The sequence below is a fragment of the Arvicanthis niloticus genome, chromosome 2 (genome assembly GCF_011762505.2).
Source record: "Arvicanthis niloticus isolate mArvNil1 chromosome 2, mArvNil1.pat.X, whole genome shotgun sequence".
Lineage (NCBI taxonomy): Eukaryota > Metazoa > Chordata > Mammalia > Rodentia > Muridae > Arvicanthis > Arvicanthis niloticus.
Genome location: NC_047659.1, coordinates 90,680,102 through 90,706,280, shown reverse-complemented (window position 1 = coordinate 90,706,280; position 26,179 = coordinate 90,680,102). Strand labels below are relative to the sequence as shown.

General features: G+C 40.5%; 1 protein-coding gene across 1 annotated transcript in view; it reads left to right on the top strand.

Annotated features, from left to right (window-relative positions):
• The window catches only part of Ino80 (INO80 complex ATPase subunit), an 86,166-nt gene that overhangs the window by 47,916 nt on the left and 12,071 nt on the right, over window positions 1-26,179 (top strand). Inside the window, exons 23-29 of the mRNA XM_034495774.2 lie at window positions 112-205; window positions 1,303-1,474; window positions 3,747-3,887; window positions 8,138-8,363; window positions 13,902-14,029; window positions 17,801-17,895; window positions 23,994-24,066. Of these exons, the coding sequence (XP_034351665.1) occupies window positions 112-205; window positions 1,303-1,474; window positions 3,747-3,887; window positions 8,138-8,363; window positions 13,902-14,029; window positions 17,801-17,895; window positions 23,994-24,066 (929 nt within the window). The remainder of the gene's footprint in view (window positions 1-111; window positions 206-1,302; window positions 1,475-3,746; window positions 3,888-8,137; window positions 8,364-13,901; window positions 14,030-17,800; window positions 17,896-23,993; window positions 24,067-26,179) is intronic.

Here is a 26,179-nt window from a genome sequence, read left to right as displayed (position 1 = left end):
AAATCTCTACAACCCAGGCAAATGCTGCCTGTAGTAGCCCTCCCATTATCCTAGCACATGGGTGGCACAAACTGGATCCCTAAGGGTCAGGATTGTTCTTTGATTTTCCAGGTATTAATGAAGGAAGCTGTTTTTCTTTCCTTCGATTTATTGATGTCTCGCCAGCAGAAATGGCAAACCTCATGCTTCAGGGACTTTTGGCCAGGTGAGAAGTTTGCTTACTTTTTGATAGAAGAGCATTGGGCATAGGCAGGGACAAAATATAATAATGTGAAGTTAAGTAGTATTATACCATTTGGGCCTTTTTTTACCCTATTAGTAATTTTTTATGAGCTAGGAGTGATGATGATACATACCTGTAAGCACTTGGGGGCTGAGAAAGGGGGGTTGGGTGTTAGAATCAGGTTATGCTACATAAAACCTTGTCCCATCCACCAATAAAAAAGAATTACAGGCTGGAGAGATGGCTTAGTGGTTAAGAGCACTAACTGCTCTTCCAGAGGTCCTGAGTTCAATTCCCAGCAACTCCATGGTGGCTTATGTATATGTATAATGAGATCTGATGCCTTCTGGTGTGTCTGAGGAGAACAACAGTGTACTCATATACATAAAATAAATGACTAAATAAATCTTTTTTTTTAAAGAATTACTTTTATTTTTCTCTGTGTGTGTGTGTGCGCGCGCAAGTATACGTGTATGTGTAGGTGTATATGGGTATGTTTGCTATTACATCAAACATTCTGGGAAATTTAAATCTGCATTTTTGTTTGCAAAATAGCTTTCACTGATTTTATTATGTTTTTAAATTTATTTATAACTTTTTAAAAACTGTTAATTGGCGTTTTGTCTGCATGTATGTCTGTGTTATAGACAGGTGTGAACTGCTATGAAGGTGCTGGGAATTGAACCTGGGTCCTCTGAATGAGCAGTCAGTGCTCTTAACTGCTGAGCCATCTCTCCAGCCCTTATTATGATGTTTTTAATGTAATAAATACCTCACTAGGAATTATTGTCTTCCCAATGAGATGGGTTTTATGCTGAGAGTTTTTGAAGTAGAGATAAATGTTTTTGAATATTTTTGTATTTGTTTACTTTTTGTTGTAATTTTATAGAGCATTTTATAAACAAATTACATCAAGGAATATATAGAGCAAAAGTATGAAATGGCTTTATCTGAATGTTTGAAGGAATTGTTTCCAAAATGCTCAAGATCTACAAAGGATGCATGATCATGACATAGATCCTTGTTGTAAACTACCAAAGTTCCTAGGAGCACTGAGTATGCACATTTCTCTGTTTCAGGTGGTTAGCTCTTTTCCTATCTCTGAAAGCCTCCTATAGGCTCCATCAACTGCGCTCTTGGGGAGAGCCAGATGGGAAGAATCATCAGAGATATCTGAGAAATAAGGATTTTCTTCTTGGAGTTGATTTTCCACTTTCCTTCCCCAACCTTTGCAGCTGCCCTTTGTTAAAGGTAAGCCACTATCTGTGCACAAATTGCCCACTTACTTCCCTTTTTGCATTATTAAAAATAATGTTAAATGATGTCCTCAAGTACCCCAGTGTTCTGAGGAGCTTGTGCTGTGTATTCAGTTAAAATAGATCATGTGTTGATGTTTTCCAGTTTGTCTGTCTGTCTGTCTATTTATCTATCTATCTATCTATCTATCTATCTATCTATCTATCTATCTATCTATCTAGTTTTTCGAGACAGGGTTTCTCTGAGTAGCCCTGGCTGTCATGGATCTCACTCTGTAGACCAGGCTGGCCCCGAACTCCGAAATCCACCTGCCTCTGATGTTTTCCACCTTAAATGCTCTGTATATCATCGCTTTGTTGTGGTGAACAACTGCTTGGCTTGCTTTCTTTAAACTTGCTTTATTTTTACCTTATATGTTGGGCGTTTTGCCTGCATGCATCTGGAGTGTAGAAGGCTGGGGCAAGAGGACTTCAAGTTCAGACCCAGTCTCCATATAAAAACAAAAATAGGTCTGTAGCTGTTGTAGTAGCTTGCCATTAGCCCTTTTTGTTTTGGGGTTTTTATTGTTGTTGTTAGTTAATTTTTTCCCCTTTGTCTGTCTGTCTGTCTCTTTTTTTCTCTTTATTGGATATTTTCTTTACATTTCAACCCATTTTTGTTTTTTTTTGTTTTTTTTTTTTTTTTTTGGAATTATTTGCTTGAGGCTCCATGTGTAAATTTATTTAAAAAAAAAAAAAAATGTATGCAGTACACTATGTCTGAGGGCTTTAAAATTGCTCATGACTCCTGGCAAGAATGTGCTAGCTGTTCATGATGGCACACATCAAATCCCAGTACTTTACAGGTGGAGACAAGAGTTCAGGTTCATCCTTTGCCACATAGTGCTTGAAGCCAGCCTATGTTACCCTGTCTCAACAAAGAAAAGTTTTATCAGTGTCTGATAGATATGTACATGTATAGCAAAAATTGTATCTACAGACTTGTAGAAGAGAGTGTTCACTATTCCTTTCTATATAGTCTGCCTTTATTTTCTTCTTGTCCTCTTTCTTGGCCTCTCCTTTTCATCCCTCTTCCTCTGGTAGATGGATGTGTGTGGCAGATCCAGATTTAGAGAGAGTGTGTTTGTAATGTGGGTGTGACAAGTAGGTTCAGTTGAAAAGGCGCTTGGCTCCTGAGCCTGAGAACCTGTGTTGAATCTCAAGAATCTGAGCGTAATCCTCAGATGATGGGAGGAAAGAACTAGATCCAACAAGTTATGCAACATTCACACACACAGTACAAAAAAGCAAGATGGAGAAGCAGTTGAATGTCAGCCTCTGGTCTACACCCAGCCACATATATAACAAACATACATGCATACACATAGCTAAGAATAATAAAAGAATAATACTTTCTTATGTAAGACAGAGTTAGGATATATATTCAGTATAGAGTAAAACCAAGCTTTACTCTTAGGCTTGGTAGGGAGAGGCAGAGGAAGAAACTTTGCACTGTCCATATTTATTTATGCCCACCAGGAAAAAGTAACTTACTGGTTTTAAATGGTTGTCTGATGGAGGCTAGAGAGAGGTTGTTTACTTTTTGTGAGCATGTATATGTATTCCTGTGTCTGTGTGAATAAGAAAAACAATCAGCATGTGGCGGTATATGTTTGTTACCTTCAGCACTTGGGAGACAGTAACAGCAGGATTACCACAAATTCTGAGGCCAGCCTGATCTATTTAGTGAGTTATATATAGGCCAGAGATGATTGCATAGTGCAGCTTGTCTCAGAAGAATCACTATTGGCAGGATATTGTAGCACACACCTTTAATCCCAGCACGCAGAAAGCAGCAACAGATAGATCTCTGTGAGTTGAATGCTAGCCTGGTCTACATAGAGAATTCTGGGCCATCAAAGGTCATACTATCTCAAAAAGAACCATCTTTGCTGGAACTAACTACATGATGCTGTTAGCACCTGATTTTATATTAAGAGAAAATTTAGATGAAAATAGTCTTAATCATCATTTACCTCTATAGTTATAACAAACCACATGGTACATGCAGCATTTTGTCTGAAATATTTCTTCTGAAAGTAGAATTAGAAATGACACTTGTCATTTTGAAATTAATGTGTGGCCTCAACTATGTATGTATGTATGTTTGATTCTAATTCACAGTTGTTTAGATATAATAGTATTGGCCAAGATAAAAGTTCTTTAAGTTGATTAGTATGTGACTCATTAGCAATAATTGTCCTTACACTAATTTTATTTTTTTTTAGTCTCTTGTTTTCAGCAGCCACTGTAAAGCAGTGAGTGGCTACTCAGACCAGGTCGTCCATCATCGGAGATCAGCTACCTCCTCACTTCGTTGCTGCCTCCTCACTGAGCTGCCATCTTTTTTGTGTGTGGCTAGTCCACGAGTAAGTGCCATAGGAGGGAAGAAATGAAACAGATTATACTGTAAAAAATGAACTAGTACTCAAGGGACAGTTTCTAAGCTGTTCAGATCTTGAAAAACAAGTCAATCTTAGTTTGTAAGAAGAAAAATGCTTGGTGTGGTTGTTCACTTTTGATCCCAAGACATGGGAGTCTTGTGAGTTCAAGGCAAGACTGAATTACATAGTAAGACCCTATGTCAAAGAATATTAAAAATAGGAGAATATCCATGGTCCTGTCCCAGTACTTCTCCCCTTGAGATGGGTAGATTTGAAAATTATTATATGGTGCATAGTTGCTACTTTTTGATTAAGTCAAAGATAATAAACTGTAATGGAACAAGCCATCTGTCAGGAACATCAGCCTTGCCTGAATTATGGTTCCCAGGTTGGCTCCACCTGAACAGTGGCTAGTACTTGTACTAACCATTCAGTAGTTAAAACTTTGGGGGTGGGGGAAGCTGGTGGTATTTCTTGTCGCAGCCCAAGCAAAATGTTGAAGCCCTCTCCACTCCACTGTTTCCCGGCCCAAGCTGCTCCGGTCCATGGGTCAGGGTTCAGCAAGAGAGAGTGAGGACGGACTCGAAGTTTGAACTGCCATGTCTGATGGTGTTCCTTCTCCAAAGAATAGTAAATGTAGTTTAGCAGTGGTGGTGCACACCTTTTGAAGCCAGCCTGGTCTACAGAGCTAGCTCCAGGACAGCAAAGGCTACACAGAAAAAAAAAATGTAGCTTGAAGGAAGTTTTTGTAGTCACTATAAATGTGGTGTCATCACTACCCTTTTTCCACATGTTCTCTTACCTCATATTTGTAAAGTTTTATCCTGTAGCATGTACCGAAACTGAAATAGGAATCATGACACCATGATTCTGAGGACATGAGGATTCTAACCATGTGTGACTATTTTATACACATGTGACTCGGCTTCATCTTTCGTCTCAGCCCTAGGCCAAATAAAGTTCATTCTATTGACTTAAAACATTTGGTGAGGAGAGAAAAATTGATATCCTTGGATCCTTGGTTGACCTACTGCTGCTAGAAGTCATGTCTCTGGTTCATGTTCTGGGATACCTGCCATTAAGGCAGGGGCTATTTATCAATAGCTGAGAAATAGCTATACATGGTTAGTTGAGTAAGGAAGACCCTGGGTATTCATCTTACCGAAGCCCAGAAGAGTTTGGAGCAGTCACTCTCCTACAGCTAGAGCAGGAGCACACATGTCAGGAAGGACGCCCTCAATGCTTGATGCAGCATCTCCTCAGACTATAGCAGCTTAAGCGGTTAGTGAAGCAAGGCTTTGTATGTGCCAGGTGCAAGGGGCACAAACTTTTGACATTGTGATATGATGCTGTCATGTACAAAAGAGTTGTGTTTTATTTGTAGCTATGCATGAATGCATCTGGTCTGCAGGCACAGGTTAGACATGCCTGAACTAGACACAGTATGTGTATCCATTGGGTAGAGGGAAGAATGTTCTTTCATGCCTCATCGCCCCTATACCTACTCCATCAGAGTTTGCAGAAGGAGCACAAGACATCTAGGCTGGAGCTAACTTAGAAGTAGGATTTATTCTAAGTAGAAATGGACTTTTTTGCTCTTTTAGCCTTCCAAAATATACCGCTCACATACTTATTAGATCATGATAGTCTGTAAGTCCACATATATCTTGAACCAGGGCTTGTCACCAAAGGTTATCAAAAACTTAAAAAAAAATTATTAAGAATTGTTATATTTCCTGTACTTACATGATGGCTTGCAACTGATCATTCCAGTTCTAAGGAATCTGTTACCCTCTTTTGACATTATGGGCACCAGGTATGCCCATAGTGCATATGCATACATGTTAGGAAAACATATACATTTAAAAAAGAGGTGTGCTTTGTATTCAGCCCTGGACTTGAATGTCAGCAAAAAATCAAATTTTGGTGAACATTTATAATTGAAAAATTTTGGTTTTTAAACTGTTAATAGCACCTAGATCTGATCCTTAGCAGGAGAGCATTGTGCCTGTGTCACTATCCTCCCATTGTCCTTCATTCTGAGCATCTAGTGTCTGGTTTTCCATCTTGAAATTATGGCCCAAAGTCTTAATTTCACACTGAGTTATGTTTCATTCCAGAAAGTCAGGAGAAGGTAGAGGATTTGTGTTTTAGTGTAATATATACCAGTATTAGTTTTCACTGTCCAGTATCTCAGAACTCAGGAAGCTAAAGCAGAAGGAATATGCGTTTCAGGCTAGCTGGGCTACATGAGAGGTCTGCTTCCCAAAACCATAAAGAGTCTAGAGGTGTAGCTCAGTGAAGAATGTTTGTCTAACATGAAGTCCTTGAGTTCAGTCCCCATTTGGAGAAGGTGATGCAGTCAGGAAGAACAAATTTAGTTTTACTCATTCTGGAGAGCATGGTGTTTGAACATATGCAGAACCTTCCCCTAAGATCAAACATTTAGTCATTTTATAGAAGTACAGCTGTTAGATATTTTGAGGTGATGTGACTAGCATCCTGTATGGTAGATGTCTGCTCTGGCCCAGAGTCTGCTGGATTGCTGAGTAGATAAGCCATTTCAGAGAGATGCAGTTCTTGTAAACCTGCTTTGTGTTTCCATCTTGTTAATAATCTATTGAAAGATACAAGTGAGTGTAAAGGAAAACAACAACAATGAAAAGATTCTGGAGGAAAGACAAGCAGTAAGGGCTCCTAGACTTGTCTGCAGGAACCTTTCAACCCTGACCAGGCTTGGGAGCTCTTGACCCTTTGCTGTGGCCTTAGGTAATTCTGCAACTGAGCCGTAGATGGCACTGTTTCATAACAGTCTCAGTTCCTCTTAGTTGGCCAGCTTGTGCTGTTTATTATCTGGCTGTTGATAAATGAGACTGTTTCTCTGTTCTTGGTACTTTGTGGCTCTTGGAAGCACCTGCAGCCCCACATTCATTCATCCAGCCGTATTGTGTAGCTCAGCTTCCTAGGATGGGGTGTTTATTGGCCCCCCCTCCTCTAGAGTCACCTTTGTGATCTGCTCCCATCAAGGAGCATATCCAAGCTTGAGGATCACTGCTGTAAAGACTGATTCATGTGAAAACACAACAGGTGATACATAGCAGAGCAGATCTCCTAACGGCCTATCTTTGGAGAAATAACAAAGCAGCCTAACTTCTTACTGCAGACGCCCTGTGCTCTGGACCCCTCCCTTCCACACCCTGGCTCTCACTCTTTATACCTCCTGCCTCCCCAGCTCTTTGTCTGCTTTTGACCTTTGTCTTACTTCCTGCTTACTGTGAACTTTTTTTCCATCATCTTGGACTGGTGGATTACTACAGCCTTTACATGTTAATAAGAGGTTATGTTTAACAGACAGTCTTCTTACCACATGACATCACAGACAAACCTGTTTCTAAATTGGCAAAGCACTCTTTATCCACTGGGAAGGCCATGTTTTAGTTTTATTAGGATATACTATATGATGGCATAAGCGTTTGCACAGTCTCTGTCCTAGCCAGGAAATGAATCTGTTGCTATTGATGTTTGCTTCCTTCTATCCCCTTGTTCCTTTTTCCTTCCCCAGCATGGCTTGAAAAAATGTCTTCCTTTTTTTCCATTAGGTTTATCGATGAGAAGTATTGAGAAACAAAGTTGTTTTGCCATGAAAGCATTAAATATAGCTTCAGGTGTGTCAGACAAACACTGTAGTCCTTTCATGAAGGCTGTCTGTCTCCAGCTCCCTTTCTGGCATCACTGTTAAAAGTGGTCATAGTACTTGTAAACAACATCTAGTAATGAGTAGGTGGTAAATGTTTATTGAGGGTAGATATTGACGGACTAAAATCCTACTTCATCTACATGTACCAGATTCTTTTTGTATCTTTTATTGCAGGTTCATATTATTAGAGATTACCATCTAACCTCTCAGAGTCAGTCTTTGCCATCATCTTTGTTAGGTGAGGAAATGTAAAGCAGTAGTCTTGATTATAAACACTCATCTGATTTCAGAGTTCTGGGCATAGGATACAACTCAGCATTCAGAAGCCTGGAACTTGCCCATAATCCCACACTGGGTAGGGGAAAGGAGTAGAATCAGTTGTTCAAGGTCACTCCTGGCTTCTTGAGAATTTGGAGGCCAGCCTGGGCTACATGAGATTCTGTCTTAGAAGGAAAAAAAAAAAGTTGATTTCCTTCAAAGGCTTGATGTGAAAAATGGCAGAAGAGCCATTTTATTGTCTGTGAAATTTTCCCTGCAGGTCACCGCAGTGCCATTGGATTCTTACTGTAATGACAGAAGTGCAGAGTATGAGAGAGGAGTTCTGAAGGAAGGAGGGAGTCTGGCTGCCAAGCAGTGTTTATTGAATGGGGCTCCTGAGCTGGCTACGGATTGGCTGAATCGCAGATCCCAGTTCTTCCCAGAGCCAGCTGGAGGGCTGTTGAGTATTAGGCCCCAGAACGGCTGGTCTTTCATCAGAATTCCTGGTGAGTTTTCTGTTCTTTGGAACATGTTTCCAGCTTTGACAAGAGGAGAGTGGGGGAGAGAAAGCCCATGTGATAGTTTTTATTGTTTGGTATTCAGAGTTCCTGAGGTTTCTGTCTCTCCTCACCTGTAATTTATAGGTAAAAATATGAATACTTTGTGTCTTGAGTGGGAAGATGGTAATTGAAATGTTTCTAGATTTGTTCTTGAGTACTCTCCTTTGATAAGAATGTAATGCCACTTTTTTAAAAGGTTGGGGTGCTCATGGGTAGAGTGCTTATCTAGTATGCACAAGGCCTGGGTTCCATCCCCTCCAAAAACTTCCCTCACTGACCCCCCCCCCCCCAAAAAAAAAAAAAAAAAAAAAAAACCCACAAGGTTTAGGAAAGGCTTCAGGTCGAATGAGTGCAGTTGTCTTGTGCCACTGCCAGTAGAATGAATGAGACTGTCGTCATTCCAGAGAGCCTGGTTAAGTAGCATAAACAGTGTCCTGCACAAGGTCTAGAGATCTAAATGATAGCAAGAGGAAAAACAGTGTGTTTTGTGCCAAAACACTAGCAGATTCCCAGACCCCCTTGGGTCAAGGTCCAGGATGGAAAGGAAACTAGGTTTTCATCTTTGCTTTAGTGTGACTGCACTTAAGGAAGTTGAACACAGAGGGTTCGCAGACTGATGCACTTTACACCTGCTGGCAGCCTACAGCTTGCAGCTACAGTGTTAGTTTGGTTGTCCAAACTCTCTGCTATCTTGATCGATTATTATTGAAATTTAATGATTGCATACTAAGGACTATACTCTCAAAAAGGAGCATCTGGTATAAGTGACAGCCGGATTCCAGTGTGGAGGGCCTATTTGTCTTTGTTTCTTTTCTGAAGACTTTGTCATCCTATCCTGTTGGTAGCCTTTGGAGTGCTTTGACTGTAAGATGCCTATTTGGGTATATGAAAGCTATATTGCATATGACCTCGGAAGTGACTTTAGAATACATGAAAGCAGTGGGTAAAAGTGTTTGGAAGTTAAGGGAAAGCCCAAGCCTAAAGTAGGACAGAATGGACACTGCAGACATACAGATGGGATGAGAGCAAAGAATAGGTACCAGAAGAAGCAAGATACACTGTATTTCTTCTTCCTTCATTCTGGCTCTTTGGTTCCCAGTATAGTAGTAGAAGGCCTATTGCTGGCGCTGTGGGAATCTCTTGTGGCTTTTCCTGTTCTTTGAAAGAAAAATGGACCTTGTTTAAATAGCAGGAAGTGTCTGAGTTCTTTTCGCATCGATAAAAAGCACCAGCCTCACTGGCTGTTTACTGTGAGAACCAACAAGCTCCTCACCGACCCCATTGTACTCTGTGGGGCTAGCTGGGGTGGGGTGGGGGCAGGGAAGGGTATCATTTGAACCTGTGTTTTATCTCTTCTATACTTTTACATTTTTTTGTTTCCCTGGGAAAGGTGGAGTCTTTTGCATTCTTTGGGATACTGAACAAAATTTCATGAGTTTCATACTTTTGATTGCTTCTGCAGCTCTCAGCTCTTTAGAGGGCTTCTTTCCTTGGAAAAGAGAGACATTTAATTTTTTGTCTTGTGATTGAACAGGGTTCTAAGCTGTAGACAGTTAAGAACCTTATTTTTAAATGTAAATACAGTAGGATTGCAGGAAAGATTGATAGAATGGATAGTTCTGATTGTTTCAATATCGTTTGAGGTCTTATTTTAAAGAAAGGGCGGAGGCTGAATTTAACTGGACAGAATCTGGTTGATTTCTTGGTAATTATGCTTCTGGCCTTTGCCCTGCTTTTCCACAGGTAGTGCTTTTGTACAGCACACCTTGGTAGCTTTTAAAAATTCAGTGATATATGCCAGGCCCCAAAGATACCAGTGTAGACAGCAACAAAGGCTTTGTTTTCCTGCATATCTCACTAAGGACAAAGACTGGACACTGATTAGCTCTGTATAGCACACTCACTGGAGAACTCAGATATTTTTCGTTCTTTAAATGTTTCAACCTCTTGGTTTAAGTTTGTTTCTTTGGGACCTTTTCTTTCAAAAGAGTCCAAAAAGATCCAAATTAGTCTAAGGATATAGCTCGCTGGTATAGCACTTACCTTACATGTATGAGCCCTGTGTTTGACCTCTAGCACCACAAAAAAGCAAAAACAATCCAGATTTAGTCCATCTGCCTTCACCTCCTTCAGTGACAAGCAGGCACCACTGCTGTTCCTGTGTGAGCTCCTTCGTGTGCATGTGCGTGTGCTTGTGTATATGTGTTCATGTGTGTCTTTACCTCCTTGCCTTTCTAATACTAGGTCAGTTCATCCTACTTACCAAACTAAAGAAGCTCTGGGAAGCAGATGTGGAGACTGTTTAATCATAGTTTGGAAGTCAATAAGGGGCTGTCGAGGTGGCTGCCAAGTTATGAGAATTTGCTGCTCCTGCAGAGGAACCAGGTTTAGTTCCCAGCACTCATATTGTCCCTTACAGAAGTCCAAATCACCAGTTCCAGGATTTCTGATGCCTTCCTCTGACCTCCATGAGTACCATGCACATATGTAGTATATATGCATACATGTAGGCAAATATTCATGCTGTCTTAGGGTTAGTATTGCTGTAATGAAACACCATGACCAAAGCAACCTTGGAGGACAGGGTTTGTGGTTTATGGTTCTACATTGCTTTTCATCGCCGGAGAAAGTCGGAACAGGAACTCAAGCAGGGCAGGAACCTAGAGGGCATAGAGGAGGGCTGCTTCCTGGCTTGCTCATAATATTTTACTCTGCTACTTTATTATAAACCCCAGGACTACCAGCCCAGGGGTGTCACTGCCCATAGTAGGCTGGGCTCTCTCCTATCAACCATTAATTAAGAAAATGCATGACAGCTGGATTATGGAGGTGTTTTTTCTACTTAAGTTTCTCTGATTTCTGGTAACTCTAGCTTATGCCAAGTTGACAGAAAATTAGCCAGCACACATACACATAAAATAAATAAATCTTTTATTACAAAGTCACGTGATGCTTCTCAGATTCTAGACACCATACAGATTTGTGTGTGCTCTACTGTTTGTTCTGAAGGGGTGTGTCTGAATGGAGAGAGGACATAAGCAGACTATAAAAATGTGGAGAGCTTAACTTGCTCACTCACTCCTTTCCAGTGACTGAAAAATATATGGCTTTTAAAAGGGGGGAAACAACAAGATGACTAGGTCTGTGGGAAATAGTAAAAGCTGTTAAAATCAAGAGACTGCCAACAAGCCATAGAGAAGAAATTGTGAGGAGAGGGAACTTTGTAAGTTGTTTGGAAAGTATGGTTGCCTGATCAGACTAGGAATTTCCACTGGCCTCCTTGTCTGGTGCCAGGGAGAAAGCTCGGCACTCACTCCTGTCCTGCTGCAGTCATTTGATTGTGCTGGTAAGGAGACAGCAAAGAGAAGAGCATTTCAGTAATCTAAACAGGAGCAAACAAAGAGGTTGAACAAAGGTGTGGACCACAACAACGGGGAGGGGAGGGCAATGTGTCCTGGCAGCATTCCGAAGGTGGGAAAAGGCGGGCTGCAGTGCATAGGAGTAAACATCCAGGACCCATAGCTTCGTAGCAAAAACAGAGCAGCTGGTGATTTGTTATGGTGCTGTCAGCACATCCGTTCTTGTTGGGTGTACACAATAATTGTGTGCTTGGCAAATAGTGGCAAGGATGACAGTTGAGAACTCTTGGACTACTCTCAATAGTTGGCCTTTGCAGTTCTGAAGAAAGAGCATGATTTAACCTGCGAAACTAAGGGCAGACAATTTGACTTAGTATTGTCTCTTTTACTTTTGGTAGGCAGTGCCAGTGTCAAATTCTTTCTATTGTTTCTTTTCTTTTTCTGTGTTCCCCTGTCACTTCCATATATACTCTAATCAGCCCTCAAGCCTCCTTTCTTCCTCTCCTAATACAGTAATTGTTCAGGGCATGTTTATGAACAGTTTGCAAACAGGAAACTCTCCTTCCTGGAATATGATATGAGTGAATGGTACTGAATGGATAAGATGAAAACTTGTGAGTTAAATGTTCTTAAAAGATCTCTGGCTGAAATGTGTTTTATATGGGAAAAGGAAGGAGAAAACACAAGTTAGTGAGTGAAAGCAGTTTCATTTCACAGAAACTCAAAGTCTGTTCTTTCTGAAAACCTGGGAGTAGGGCCGGTTGAAAGAGCACATACTAGGCACATGGCCCTAGAATTGATAGCAAGGTATTGAAAAGTGTCAAAGGTGGGCACATTTATTTGCCTTTCTTGGTGTTTACATTGTCTCCAGGCTGCTGCCCTTATCTCTGTATATCCTCATGCTTTTAGGGTATAACCACTGTACTAGCTATTATTCTCTTTCTGTGAAGAGGCAGCATGACAAATACCACTTAAAAAAGAAAGCATTTAGGCCGGGCGGTGGTGGCGCATGCCTTTAATCCCAGCACTTGGGAGGCAGAGGCAGGCAGATTTCTGAGTTCAAGGCCAGCCTGGTCTACAGAGTGAGTTCCAGGATAGCCAAGGCTACACAGAGAAACCCTGTCTCGAAAAACCAAAAAAAAAAAAAAAAAAAAAAAAAGTTATTAGAACTGGAGTAGAGGGTTGTGAGGGGTCATGTGAGTGTTGGCGTTGGAAATCAAACCCAGGTCCTCTACAAGTGCTCTTGAGTGCTGAGCCATCTCTTTAGCCTGATAATTGTACAGAATGTGTACTGTATATGTGTGTTTATATGCAAAATATTTCATCGGGAGGTGGTGGTGCACGCCTTTAATCCCAGCACTTGGGAGGCAGAGGCAGGAGGATTTCTGAGTTTGAGGCCAGCCTGGTCTACAGAGTGAGTTCCAGGACAGCCAGGGCTACACAGAGAAACCCTGTCTCAAAAAACCAAAAAAAAAAAAAAAAAAGCATTTAATTAGAAGATGCTTACGATTTTATAGTCTGTGTCTATGATCAGCCTGGCAGAGAGCATAGCAGCAGGCGGACAGACAGACGTGGTGCTGGCACAGTAGCTGACAGCTTACATCTTTCCTACAAGTTGGAAGCGGAGACTGGGCCTGACATGGCCTTTAGAAACCTCAAACTCCACCTCCAGTGACATTTCCTCTAACAAAGCCACACCTGCTAATTTTTCCCAAATAGTTCCACTAACTGAGGACCAAGTATTACTTATGAGTCTCCTTCAAACAGTACAAGCACAGAATTAGAAGAAATAAGTTTCTAGCGATAAATAAACAAAAGAGTAGAGTTTCCAGGTTACTGACAACACAGGACTTACTTGTCACTGGCAATAACTTTGTATCCGTGGTATCCATTCAGTAAGACTGAGTCAAACATCTAGTAGGTGCTGTCAGCTGAGAGGCTGCCCCCACCTCCTGGTGTCTTCAGCACCACTGGAGTCAAGATTCTGCCTCTGGAGCACGGTCCTGTTCCCATGGGACAAGCATCCTGATAATAGAAATTTTGGCTGCATACAGCTTTGCAGTGGGTGATTTGTTGCTTCAATTAAATAGTTTCCTCCCTCCACCCCCCCTTTTTTTCTCCCCAGGCAAGGAGAGCCTCATCACTGACAGTGGAAAGCTGTATGCCCTTGATGTCCTGTTGACTCGGCTCAAGTCTCAAGGACATAGGGTCCTTATCTACTCTCAGATGACCAGAATGATAGACCTGCTGGAGGTAGGAGAAGGAACCTTGGGGACCTAAGAATCTTTGACATTTAATTTTGATAGGAATCTGGTGTCCCTACTAATATCAGCTTTTTGTGGTTTTTATATTCTGTAGAAGGAGCAGAGTACCCCTACCCCTAGTAACACAGAGGCTTTCTATTTTTTTCCCTAGCCAGGAAGTAGAATACTTTTCTTTTACTAGAAAAGAAATTCCACAGTTTTAAAGCAGATCCCAGCCTTGGGAGTCTCTTGAATTCTGTATAGAAGTCAGGATTGGGGATCCAGGGAGCGTCTGTTTAAGCAGAGTTAAATGTAATGGTTCTCGTCTTGACTCTAGATTGCAGACATTGGAATGAGGTCTGAGAATTAACGAGAATATTTAAATTTAAAGTCTCCTGAGGTAATGTTAATGTATAGCCATAATTCACCACTGGGTTAGCCATCAGAGACAACTGTGTGGTACATTTTGTTTGTTTAGTTACATGTGTTTAGGGTCTTTCTATTTTCTTATCTGAACATTGACTTATTTGTGGAAGAGGGGGGAGGTCATAGACATAGAAACAATAGAACAAGAACAAATAATCACAAACCAACAGAGTGAAGTCTTTTATAGGACAGTTGCAGTAAGCTAAGTTATCTGGTGATCAGAACTATGCAAACAGCTCGTATTTTTTTACTTGGGTTTAATATATGAAAGGCTCTATGTTCCAGCCTGCTACTTGTAGTAGTTAAGTAGAGATTACTATGATCATTTCTATCTAAGAATAAGGGGATAAGAACCATGGTAATACAGAAGGAGTGAATACAGCAAAAGGGAAGGTTGGGCCAATGAGATGACTCAGCAGGAACGGCACTTGCCTCCAAGTCTAAAAGATCTCACTGAGTCCCGAGAACCCACATGGTTGAGAACCCACAAATTGTCCTCTGACCTTTACATGTATGTCTACGCATGCACACGTATACACACTCACAAACACAAATAACAAAACATTATTTTTAAAAGGAGTGGGAGACTTTGGAGCTTTTTTTGGAAGCCAAAGTTGGCTTGGTGGATTTTACAGCGAGTTTGTCCATTGGGGGGCAGGTTTCTTTTAAAAATTTGACAACTTCTTTCAGCAAGAGATATAATAACATCTGAAGTCAATTTTATCTTAAGTTTTAGAGATTTCATACAATACTTGGATTTTAACTTGACAAACTTTCTGATTTATTTTATGACATCACCTATTTATAAATGATAGTAAAGTCCTAACAAGTTCTAGCATAAGAAAGGTGATTAAGCTACTGTTGTAAATGTTTTCTCTTGATTGGTTGGTGTTCATGCCAGTCTCACGTTTCCCAGCATACAGCTCAGAAAGTGGAACCTAGGGCTTTATTTATATGTATGTTAGGTAAGCAATATCCTCAGCCATGTTTGATGATGTAATCTTAAATATAATAAGGTTCTAATAGCAGTTCAACTAAAATAACTGTTGTTGTACCTCCCACGCTCTGCTCAGACCAAATGATGCCAATAGAATGGAAATACAATGGAAGTAGCAATCCTACAATAAGTCTCTTCTTAGTTCTCTATGCTACTTGCTTCATCCTGAAGAGCTGGGGAAAGTACAGTTGAAATGGTGATTGCCAGCTGTTATGAATTACAAAGAGAGGGGCTGGAGAAATGGCTCAGCTGTTAATATCACTGGCAGCTCTTCTGCAGGTTCAATTCCCAGCACCTACATGGCAGCTCACAACTATCTCTGATTCCAACCACAGAGGATCGAACACTCTCTTCTGGCCTGCACGGCCATCCCACAGATGTAGTTCATAGATATACATGCAGACAAAACACCCGAGCACACACACATTTTTTGTCTTTTAGTTAAAAAAGAGCAATACACAATGAGCTTAGTAAAGGTGGCAGAAGTCTTTCTTTTTAGGGGGCTGTGTATATATGTATATGCCTGGTGCCCAAGGAAGTCAGAAGAGGGCTTTGGATCCCTGGATCTGGAGTTAAGGATGGTCATGGGCCCTGAGATACATCATTAAGTCATCTCTCTGAGAGCACTCTGGTTTCTTAAGGTAGTCACTTAAAGCTATATAAAGTTCCCTCTCAGCACTACCTGCATTAAGTCTATGTTTTGGTGAGTCCTTCATTTCCGTTTGATTCTGACAACTTTTATTTCCTTTGTAAAAGGAAATAACTGACTTTTCAGAGTCAAATTGGTTTTTAAACATTGTCATTTGTATGTATATATGGGGGAAAGGGGCATGTACTTGTGAACAAAGTTGCTCAGGGGCCAGAGGATAGTGTGAGATCCCTTAGGACAGGAATTACAGGCCATCATTGTGAGCCTCTCTCTGTGTGGGTACAGAGAACCAAACGTATATCCTCTCTTTACTATGGAGGCATCTCTGCAGTCCCATTATTTTCATCTTGATTTCTTTAAAGACCTACTCATTCTTCATTAGTGTGTGTTTAATCTCCAAGGATTTTACTTGCTGTTGATTTGTGTTCTTACTCCATTGTGATCACATACTATACATAAAATTATTTCAGTTTTTCTGTATTTGTTGAGGCTTACTTTTGGTCCTAATATATAGTCTATTTTGGAGAAAGTTACACTATGGCAAAGGTCATTAGAGCCACAGGAAACCAATATAAATATTTCCAAAATGTAGAACTTACTGGCCTTTTGATTTTGGTTAATTGCTTCTGGTAGTAATGAGGATTGAGATATTCACTTATCTATAGGGGCCTGGTTATCTTTAAATTTCTTATTGTAAAATACCATCTCATTGAGCAACCCCAGACTGGTCTTATTTACTCAGTAGCCCAGGCAGGCCTTGAACTTACCCTCCTACTTTAGTCTCCTAAGTAGCTGGAATTACAGAGCTGTTCCACAAGGCTTGGCTAATTAGTCTTTTTCAGTAGAGAAAAGTTACATTTGAACCTACAATTTACCTTAGCTGTGGTTATTAATAGATATATTCTAAGACTCCCCAGTACCTGAGACTTATGAACTAATTTTTCTGTATATACCTAAGGTAGTTTTATCAAGTAAGAGACTACTGATAGTTAATAAAATTATTAATTGGCCTGATATGGTACAAGCCTTCAATCCTACCACTCAGAGGCACAGGTAAACAGATTTCTTTAAGTTCAGGGGCATTCTGGTCCACACAGAGATCCAGGGATACATAGTAAAGCCTGATCTCATAAATAGAACCCTTATTAACTTCTTGTTTCCCATTTCATATTTTCAAACATCAGGCTTTCTGTAGGTAGACTGAAACATGGAGTGTGAATCCAGAGATTGAGAGGCTATTGGTACTGTTGCTGAGAAAGAGGAGACTGAGACTACCTGCTTCTGTCTCCTCTTGCACAGGCTGCCATTGAATTTGCTCTGTAGCTGTGGTGGTTCTTGAAAGTCCTGATCCTTCTTCTGCCACCACCTCCCAGTTACTGAAAAGAAACTTGTTTGTGTTCACAGCTATGAAAAATTACTTAGTGACTGAAAAGCCATTTTAGTTTGGGGATTGCTTTTATTTGGGGGAGATTGTTTTATAAAGCCCACAAAAATCTCTATTGGATTAGTTTCAAAGTTGAGATTGAGATTCTGGGTTGATCTTGAATGTCAAGAGCAATAAACTCATTTAATTGCACTTTTACAAGCATTTCCTCCCCATTCTGTGTATTGTGAATTGAGTCTCTATGGATAAAGTGGGCAAAACTTGAAAATTAGAATGTAATGAGTGGCATCAGATTTACTGTGTTCTTTTTTTCCCTGGTTGGCAGGAATATATGGTATACAGGAAGCATACCTACATGAGGCTGGATGGCTCATCTAAGATCTCAGAGAGACGGGACATGGTTGCTGATTTTCAGACCAGGTAACATTAATTTGAATTACAAAAACTCTTCTTTTGATTTTCCTCTAGGGTTTTAAATGATGAGGTTTTTTTTTTTTTTAAGCCAATAATTTTAGATTTTAATCACTATAGCGTACCTACCTTTTGTGGTGTGTGTGTGTATTTTTACTATATGCATTTCTATGTACTTATGAAGGACAGATACCAACATTACCTGTTTTCTTCACCAAAACATGTTCTCTACTGACTTTCACTGAACCTGGAAGTCACTGATAGGACAAGAATAGTGTCTTAGGGTTTCTATTTCTGTGAAGAGATACCATGACCAAGGAAACTGTTATAAAGAAAAACATTTACTTAAGACTGGCTTACAGTTTCATAGGTTTAATACATTATCATCATAGTGGCTTACAGGTAGATGTGATGCTGGAGAAGGAGCTAGGAGTTCTACATCTTTATCTGCAGGGAGCAGGAGGAACTGTCATATTGTGCTTAACTTGAGTATAGGAGACCCCAAACCTATCCCCCACCGTAACACATATCTTCCTAGTACTACTAGGCCCTATAGGCCAAGCATTCAAATACATAAGTCTATGAGGCCATTACTATTCAAACCACCACAAGAAGCTAGATAGCAAGGCCCACCATCTAGCTAGTGTCTACTATACTAAGAGGTGGCTAAATCTGCTTACAATGATGCAGATCAAAGAAAGAGAATATCAGTATGGCTGTGTAGCTCTGGCTGTCCTAGAACTAGCTCTGCAGACCAAGCTGGCCTTGAGTTTGCGGTTATTCTTCGCTTGGATAATAGGCACGAATAACCACACACAACTTCTCTCTCTCTCTCTCTCTCTCTCTCCCTCCCTCCCCCTCCCCCTCTCCCTCCCCCCCTCCCCCTCTCCATCAGTGCCTACTATTTTGGAAAGTAAAAGTGTTTTATTTTTTAGGGTGAGGATAGAAACAGGGTCACAGGTAGTTTATGTTAATCTTAATACCCTTGATATCCCCTGCCTCTACCTTTGTAGTGCTGCGATTACAGACATTGCTACTACAGCAATAAAAGGATTTCTCATTATGAATGAGGATCCTCAAAGAAAATGTCAATATCTATGAAGAAAAATATTCACAAAGCTACGTTAGACTAAGGACATAGCTAAGTGGTGGAGAGCTCACTTAGCATGTACAAGACACATGCCAACAAGTCACTGTATCTGAGTTTGCTTAGGGTTGATTTTAGTTTGCTTTTGCAGTTCATTTCCTATGAGATTTCTAGTATTCTAGATACAGAACATTATCACAATTTGCAGTGGGGTTCAATCTATTCTGTTCATAACTTTCAGTAGTAGTCCCTCTCCCCACTGCTATTATGAGCTTATGAAATTTTAGATATAACACGATAAGTGTTGGGGGTTTACAAGAGTCATTATTGTCCTGTGTGCTGCTTCTCATTCTGCTAGGCGGATTCCAGTGACTGTTCTCCTCAAACAGAAAGCCAAATTTCTCTGCAGATAGGTCTAGGTCTGTTAAACCCCATTCTTAGTGTTCTTCCTTATATTTGGAGAATTGGGAAATTTGATAAAAGGGCTGGAGACACAGCACAGAATGTAAGAGTACTCCCTGCTCTTCCAGAGGACCTGGTTGGGTTCTTGGCACCCAAATAGTGGCCTCACTAAGTCCTGTCCTACTAATTCCAGTCCCAAAGTATCTGAGACCCTTTTCTGGACTCTGCATACACTGGTACACAGACTTACATGCAGGCTAACAACATTTGTTTTGTTGTGTTTTTGTTTTTAGAGACAGGGTTTCTGTATATAACAGTCCTGGGTGTCCTGGAACTCACACTATAGACCAGGCTGGCCTTGAACTCATAGAGATCTGCCTGCTTCTGCCTCCTGAGTGCAAAGAGTGAAGATGTGTGTCACCATGCCCAATTGAGAAAAAAATTTTAAGGGAAATAATTTCGATCATACAATGTGAATAAGAATGGTTCTGACTTTCTGGATTTTAGTTATATGCCTAGTTAGTATTTATCTTTTTAATACTTGAGAAGAGAACTAAATATATAGCTATTTGTATTTCCTTCATTTCTTTTATTTATTGTTTTACTTGTCTGTTTGCTTTCTTGAGTCAAGTTTTCATATAACTCAGGATCTTTGAATGGCAGATCCTTTTGTTTAAAGTAGGGTCTCGCATAAACCAGGGTCTCACACTCTGTCCTAAATTGCCCTCAGATCTCTAACATGTTGAAATCTGGTGACTGAGTTTACAGCTATTCTAGCTGACCCAGTTGGGGAATAGGGGGATTGGGAAGAAGGAAAAGAGGTGTGGAGGCCATGGCTCAATATCAGGGGTCTTCCTCACTTTATTTTTGAGTCAGTGTCTTTCTGTGAATCTGGAGTCTACTTTTAGATACTCAGCTGGCTAGCAGGCCCTGGGACCTACTTGTTTCTCTCCATTAATAAGTGTGCTGGGATTACAGAGATATGTGGCTGCACCCTGTTCTTTGTATGGATGGTAGGGACTTCCTTCTCCTCAGGCCATTCATTCAGCAGGCACTTGCTCCACTGAGCCATCTCTTCAGCCATTTCTTTGAGTGTTAGTTTTTATTGTTGTTGTTGGTTTTGTGGTTTTGTTTTTTAGCATCTTGATACGCAGCTCAGGCTGACCTAGTATGGTAATTGTCCTGCCTCAGCCTCTTTAGTATTGGAATTACAGGCATGAACTATCATTCTCAGCTAATCTTCTAATTAATTTAGTTAGACGAATTAATTGAACAAGCCCAGTAGTTCAAGTAGTTTTGAAAACATTCCTGTAGGAGCTGGAGCCTATTAAGAGCACTTGCTGTTCTTACAGAGGATCTGGGTTCAGTTTCCAGTACTCAGCAAGTGACCTTAACTGACCTTAACTTCAGTTCAGGGGTTCCAGTACCCTCATCTGGCCTCTAAGGAAACTATCACATAAGATAGCCGTTTTCAACTTATAAGTCTGAATGACATCTTTATTTTAAGAAAAAGACGGGTGGTTTTCAAAACAAAAGGCAAACCTCGCCAAGTATTTTCATTATTATTAATGAAAAGACATCAAAAGGGAAGAAATGTAGTTTCAACTCAAAAGCCCTGTGGCTCAAAGGTCAGCCAGAGTAAACAAGAGTGCCTATAAAAAGCCATTTACATTCCCTTCATACAAGACTTATTTATGAGGGATCCTTCCAGGAAAAAGTCTCACTGAGACTAAAGACTATTTGGCCAGGATGTCCTGGCAGTGTTCAGAACATGTGACCAGTATGTTATCCTAGGAACCATTCACAAGGTCTTTGCTCTGTGATGAGTTGGCCTTTGCCTCCCTTCCTCCTACCCCTTGACCTTTAACAGATGGACCCCACTCATCTCCCTCTACCCTGGTTATCTGAGCAGTTAGGGTAACCCTAACACAGGGGAAATGACTATCAGTAGATTTGTGTTTGGTTGGTTGTTTTCTTCATGGTGACACTGTGCCTTTTTCTTTGTTGAAGAAGCCTCTGCTCCCATCCATTCACATCTCACACTGGTTGAGTATTTTGGTGAAAGGGGACTTAGAAGGAGTGGACATTTACAGAGAATGAGGCCAAGGTGTGTCCGTGCCATATAGGGTTTATAGATCCATAAACACTCCAGCAGCCAGGGAACGCCAGTATGGCTTCTCTCCAGCCCCTAGAGGGCATTCAAACTACACTGTTGCCTTCTAGAATTTTGTTTTGTCTAATCAGAACTCTTAAAACATTGGCTTGTATTATCATCTCTAAATGTATTGAGTATTATAGTCTAGAATGGAAACTAACTTCTTCGATGATTACAACTCAAGATCTTTCTCTCTCTCTCTCTCTCTCTCTCTCTCTCTCTCTCTCTCTCTCTTTCTTTCTTTCTTTCTGAAATGCAGTCTTGGGGTATCTGACTTCATAACCAGAGATAGCTATTAGAGCTATGGTTCCATGGTCAATAGCACTGGTCCAGGTCAGAGGTCCAGGGTTCTGTCCTAACACTCACTTGGCTCACTGCCATCTCTAATTGTGGTCCCATGGGATCAGATGCTCTCTTTTTGTGTGCAGGCATTTACACAAACAAACCACCAGTACACATAAAATAAATTTAAATTTTTAGAAAAATGGGACGATAGACTGCAGTTTGAAGAAAGCCATGTGAACTGAATCTCTAGTTGTGGTTTTCACTGCTGTATATAGGAAGGAACTGACAGCTTGACTTATGGGATCTTCGTGTTTTTCTAACATAATCTTTTTTATATAGATTGTTAGAATTGTTCTGGGAAGTAATCTGAGGTGGCTCTGCAGGCACTAGGCTACAGTTGACACCTATTTATAAACTTTAAATGAAAAGGCCTTTTTTATTTGTCAAATACTTCGTTGCCTAATGAGTGACATAGCGTGTGCTGCTTTGTAAATCTTTAAAATGATTTAGAATGTAAGAGGAATCAAAATATCGAATTCCTCCTATATTAGGACTGAGTGGCCTTATCCAAAAGTAGGTCCATTCTAAATATCTTTCATGGATTAGTCCTAAAGTAGTTTAGGGTACTAAAGTCATCACGGGTTGAATTCCCAATAGATGCATATTTTTCTCAGATGTATCATCTTAAATGCTTGAAGGGCTGTTAGATGGCTCAGTAGATAAAAGTTTTTGTTTTGCCAAGACTAACAACTAGAGCTCCAACCCCTGAAAACTGTCCTCTAAAGCTTTATTCATTTACATGGTACACATGATCCTGTGCGCTCACATGTACACAACACCCCCGCCCCCCCAGAGTAGTACTTTGACTTGTGAGGTGGTTCACTGCTTAAAAGGCCCCTGCCAAGTGGGCCTGGTCATCTGAGTTCATTCCCTGAAACCTAGGGTGGAATGAGAGAAAGTCATTCTCTGACTTGTACACACACATGCTTGTGGTACATGTATGCATCATATATACACACATTCTATTTCTCACTCCTAATAATAATATTTAAGTAGAACTATCTTGGTGGTGTGCACCTTCAGTCCCAGCACTCAGGGGAGTCAGAGGCAAACAGAACTCTGTGAGTTTGATAGCCTGGTCTATATAGAAAATGCCCCAAGAAAATATTAAAAATGGAGCTACTGGGGGGGCTGGGAGCTTGTTCAGTTAGTAATGTGAGAGCCTGAGTTGAGATCCTGGTATGAAAGCACTTGCCTATAATCCTAGTGGGGAAACCAGGGATAGGATGGTCACTGCTGCCTACTAGCCAGCCGGCCTAGCCAGTCCATGCCCTTCAAGTTCACTGAGAAAGCCTGTTTCACAAAATATGGAGAAAAGAGCTAGAACACAACACCTAATGTGGACTCTGGCCTCTACGTGCAAGCACATGTACATACACACATCTTAAATACATAAACAGAAACAAGCCAAAAACAGGCTGGACATGCTGGTGCTTACCTCCTTTTAATTCCCAGCACTCAAAAGAGACAGGGAATCCAAAGCAAACCTGGTCTACATAGCAAATTCCAGGCTAGCCATTGCGACAAAGTTAAAACCTTGTCTCAAGAGAAATGAGGGAGGAGGAGGAGGAAGAGGAAGAGCAGCTAATGGGGTACTAGGCTTCCTGGTATGTCCCTGTAACCAGAGCACCTGGATGATGGAAGCCAGATGACCAAAGATCCAGGTTCTAGGCTAGCCAAAGATACAAGAAAGTGTCTCAAAAGAGGGGAGAAAGGTTATTGGGCTGAAAGTATAGCTCAGAGGTAGAGTACTTGCCAAATGTGTATAGATTCCTAGGTTTAGTGCTCCGGAGTACTCCAAGAAAGACAAAACAGTATACATGTAATGTTGTACAGCTCAAGGTCTGTTTCTATATTGACATATTTTTCTGTAATATCTGCTCCTTGTTTCTACTTTTATTATCAGACATTAGTGTGGTAGCAAAAGCTTATGTACAGATTACAAGATGACTGCCATCATTTGAGTTTTAAAGACAGAACACCTTTGCACAGTAGTATCTCAAGAAAGCAGCAGCACACTCTCTAGCCCTAGATTGTAGTTTTAGAGATTCCTCTCTATTTCCACATTTCATCATCTTTCCTTTTCCTCCTAACATGTCTCCCTCTCCTTTGCTTTAGGAACGACATCTTTGTGTTTCTGTTAAGCACACGAGCTGGAGGACTGGGTATCAATCTCACAGCTGCAGACACAGTAAGTGATGAAACCTCGGTGCATTGGATGTGTAGGTCTCTACTATAAATAGTTTTATTCATCACACATTTTACATTTCCTTTTGATTTTTCCTATTCATTCACTTTGAGTGATTTCTTTATACATTGATTTAATAAATTGCTTACTCTGTGTCAAGTACTTTCCTGACAGTTGAGATACAGTGTGAAAATATGAATGGGAGATGGCCACTAACCAGGCAGTCCAATTGGATTTGTCTAAGGAGTATAACTAAACAAATAAGAAAGGGTTGTTTTATTACTAAAGTACTTGACTTCATTACTTAAGAGGGTAATGATAGAAGTTGTGGTCTGAACTTCAAGAGCTGATGACTGTGATAGTTAAATAAAATAAAGTAAATTATATTCTTGCAATTTTTCAATCTTTCATACCTGATAAGAATGCTTTAGCTTCTGAAAGGGAAAAGAAAAGAAATTTTCTTTTGAATCTTAGCATTATTTCAGGGATTCAATTTATTATCAGTCATGGTAATATTTAGATTGAAATGTGTCAGTGGGAAATGTTTCATAAAAGGCATGACTCTGAAAATGGCACTCAGTGTATAGCCAGTCTTTGCTACTAGGTCAGTTCTTCTCTTTCCTACCTGTTAACTCTATCATCACCTCTGTTTCACCCTCTGTCACTGGATAGGAGAGAAAGGATAGACATGTTGAGATGTCTCAATCTAAATTTATTCTTTTTTTTTTTTTTTTTTTTTTTTTTTTTTTTGGTTTTTTTGAGACAGGGTTTTTCTGTGTAGCTCTGGCTGTCCTGGAACTCACTCTGTAGACCAGGCTGTCCTCGAACTCAGAAATCCTCCTGCCTCTGCCTCCCAAGTGCTGGGATTAAAGGCGTGCGCCACCACTGCCCGGCCTAAATTTATTCTTATTTGCTTAGAGGTGGTCTTTGCTCTTCTATGGCTTCTGTTTCCTACCTTTATCTCCCTGGTTTCACTCCCTATCACTAGATAGGCAAGAAAAGATAGAGGGGCGAGAGAGAGAGCCCTTAATCTAATTTCTTTCTTCTTGTTTCTTCTTTGAGCACTAACAGACTACTTCTTTGTAGACTTTTTGGCTGCTTCATAAACTACTAACAGACTGCAGCCAACCCTCCTTAGCAACCACCAACCATAACTGTGCTGGCCCTAGGATTTATATACCCTCTGTAAAGTTCCCCAAAATTCTAAATGTCACACAGTCGCAGAAACTATCTGCAGCTGGCAAACCCACATCTCTGCCAAAGCAAGAGGCAAATCATAGCTGCTGCAGACAGTCCGAAGCAGCATAATATTTCTGTGTTTTTAAAGAAACTAAAATCTGAGAAATCTCACTATAACTCAGTATAGCTATTGTGGTCCCTCTCTGAAAAATCTGAATATTGAAATTCTCACAAGCACAAGATGGAACAAGTTTATGAAATTGTAGAGAAATGAGGGACAAGATGAAGAGGTCTGAGAAGTTCATAGCACCAGGTCTGGAGTTAGATCCTGGCCTTAGTGTATACTCCTAAGTTAGGCCCACTTTTTCCTCTTAATAGCTCTAGCATCCTCAAAAAAGTTGTTCAAGAGAGTTGGCTGTGCTGTGTTAGTAGCTGTGCTAAAAGAAGAATTCAACTTCTAAGGTAATGCTAATTATCACCCATAAGAGTCAGCCTTGTCTTGCTTACTACCAAGCGGGAGGGCATGATTCATAACTGGTCTTTTGAGCTCATTACACTTCTAGTCATAGACCTTTTGATCTAAATCCATTCTTGTCTATACTGACACTCTAATACAGTTTATAACCTTCTTAACTACTGTGCTACTTGAAGCTCCTACCCACAGCGTACAAGCCTCGTTGCTTATAGCCTGTATCTGCTGTGGCAGCCTAATTGCCAGATCCCTTTCCCTCCCAGAAGTAAAGAACTGACTAGTAATTTTTAGAGTACATCATTACTCTATTACACTACTCTGTTTGTTACCTCAGACTAGATCTTCGTGTCCTGAGCTACTCTTTTTACCTAGTAAACTTACGTTTGTATTTCAAAATCTCAGTCGAATGTCAAATTCCTTCCTAGGTTTTTCCCTTTCTTTACTCGTCAGTCATGTTACATTATA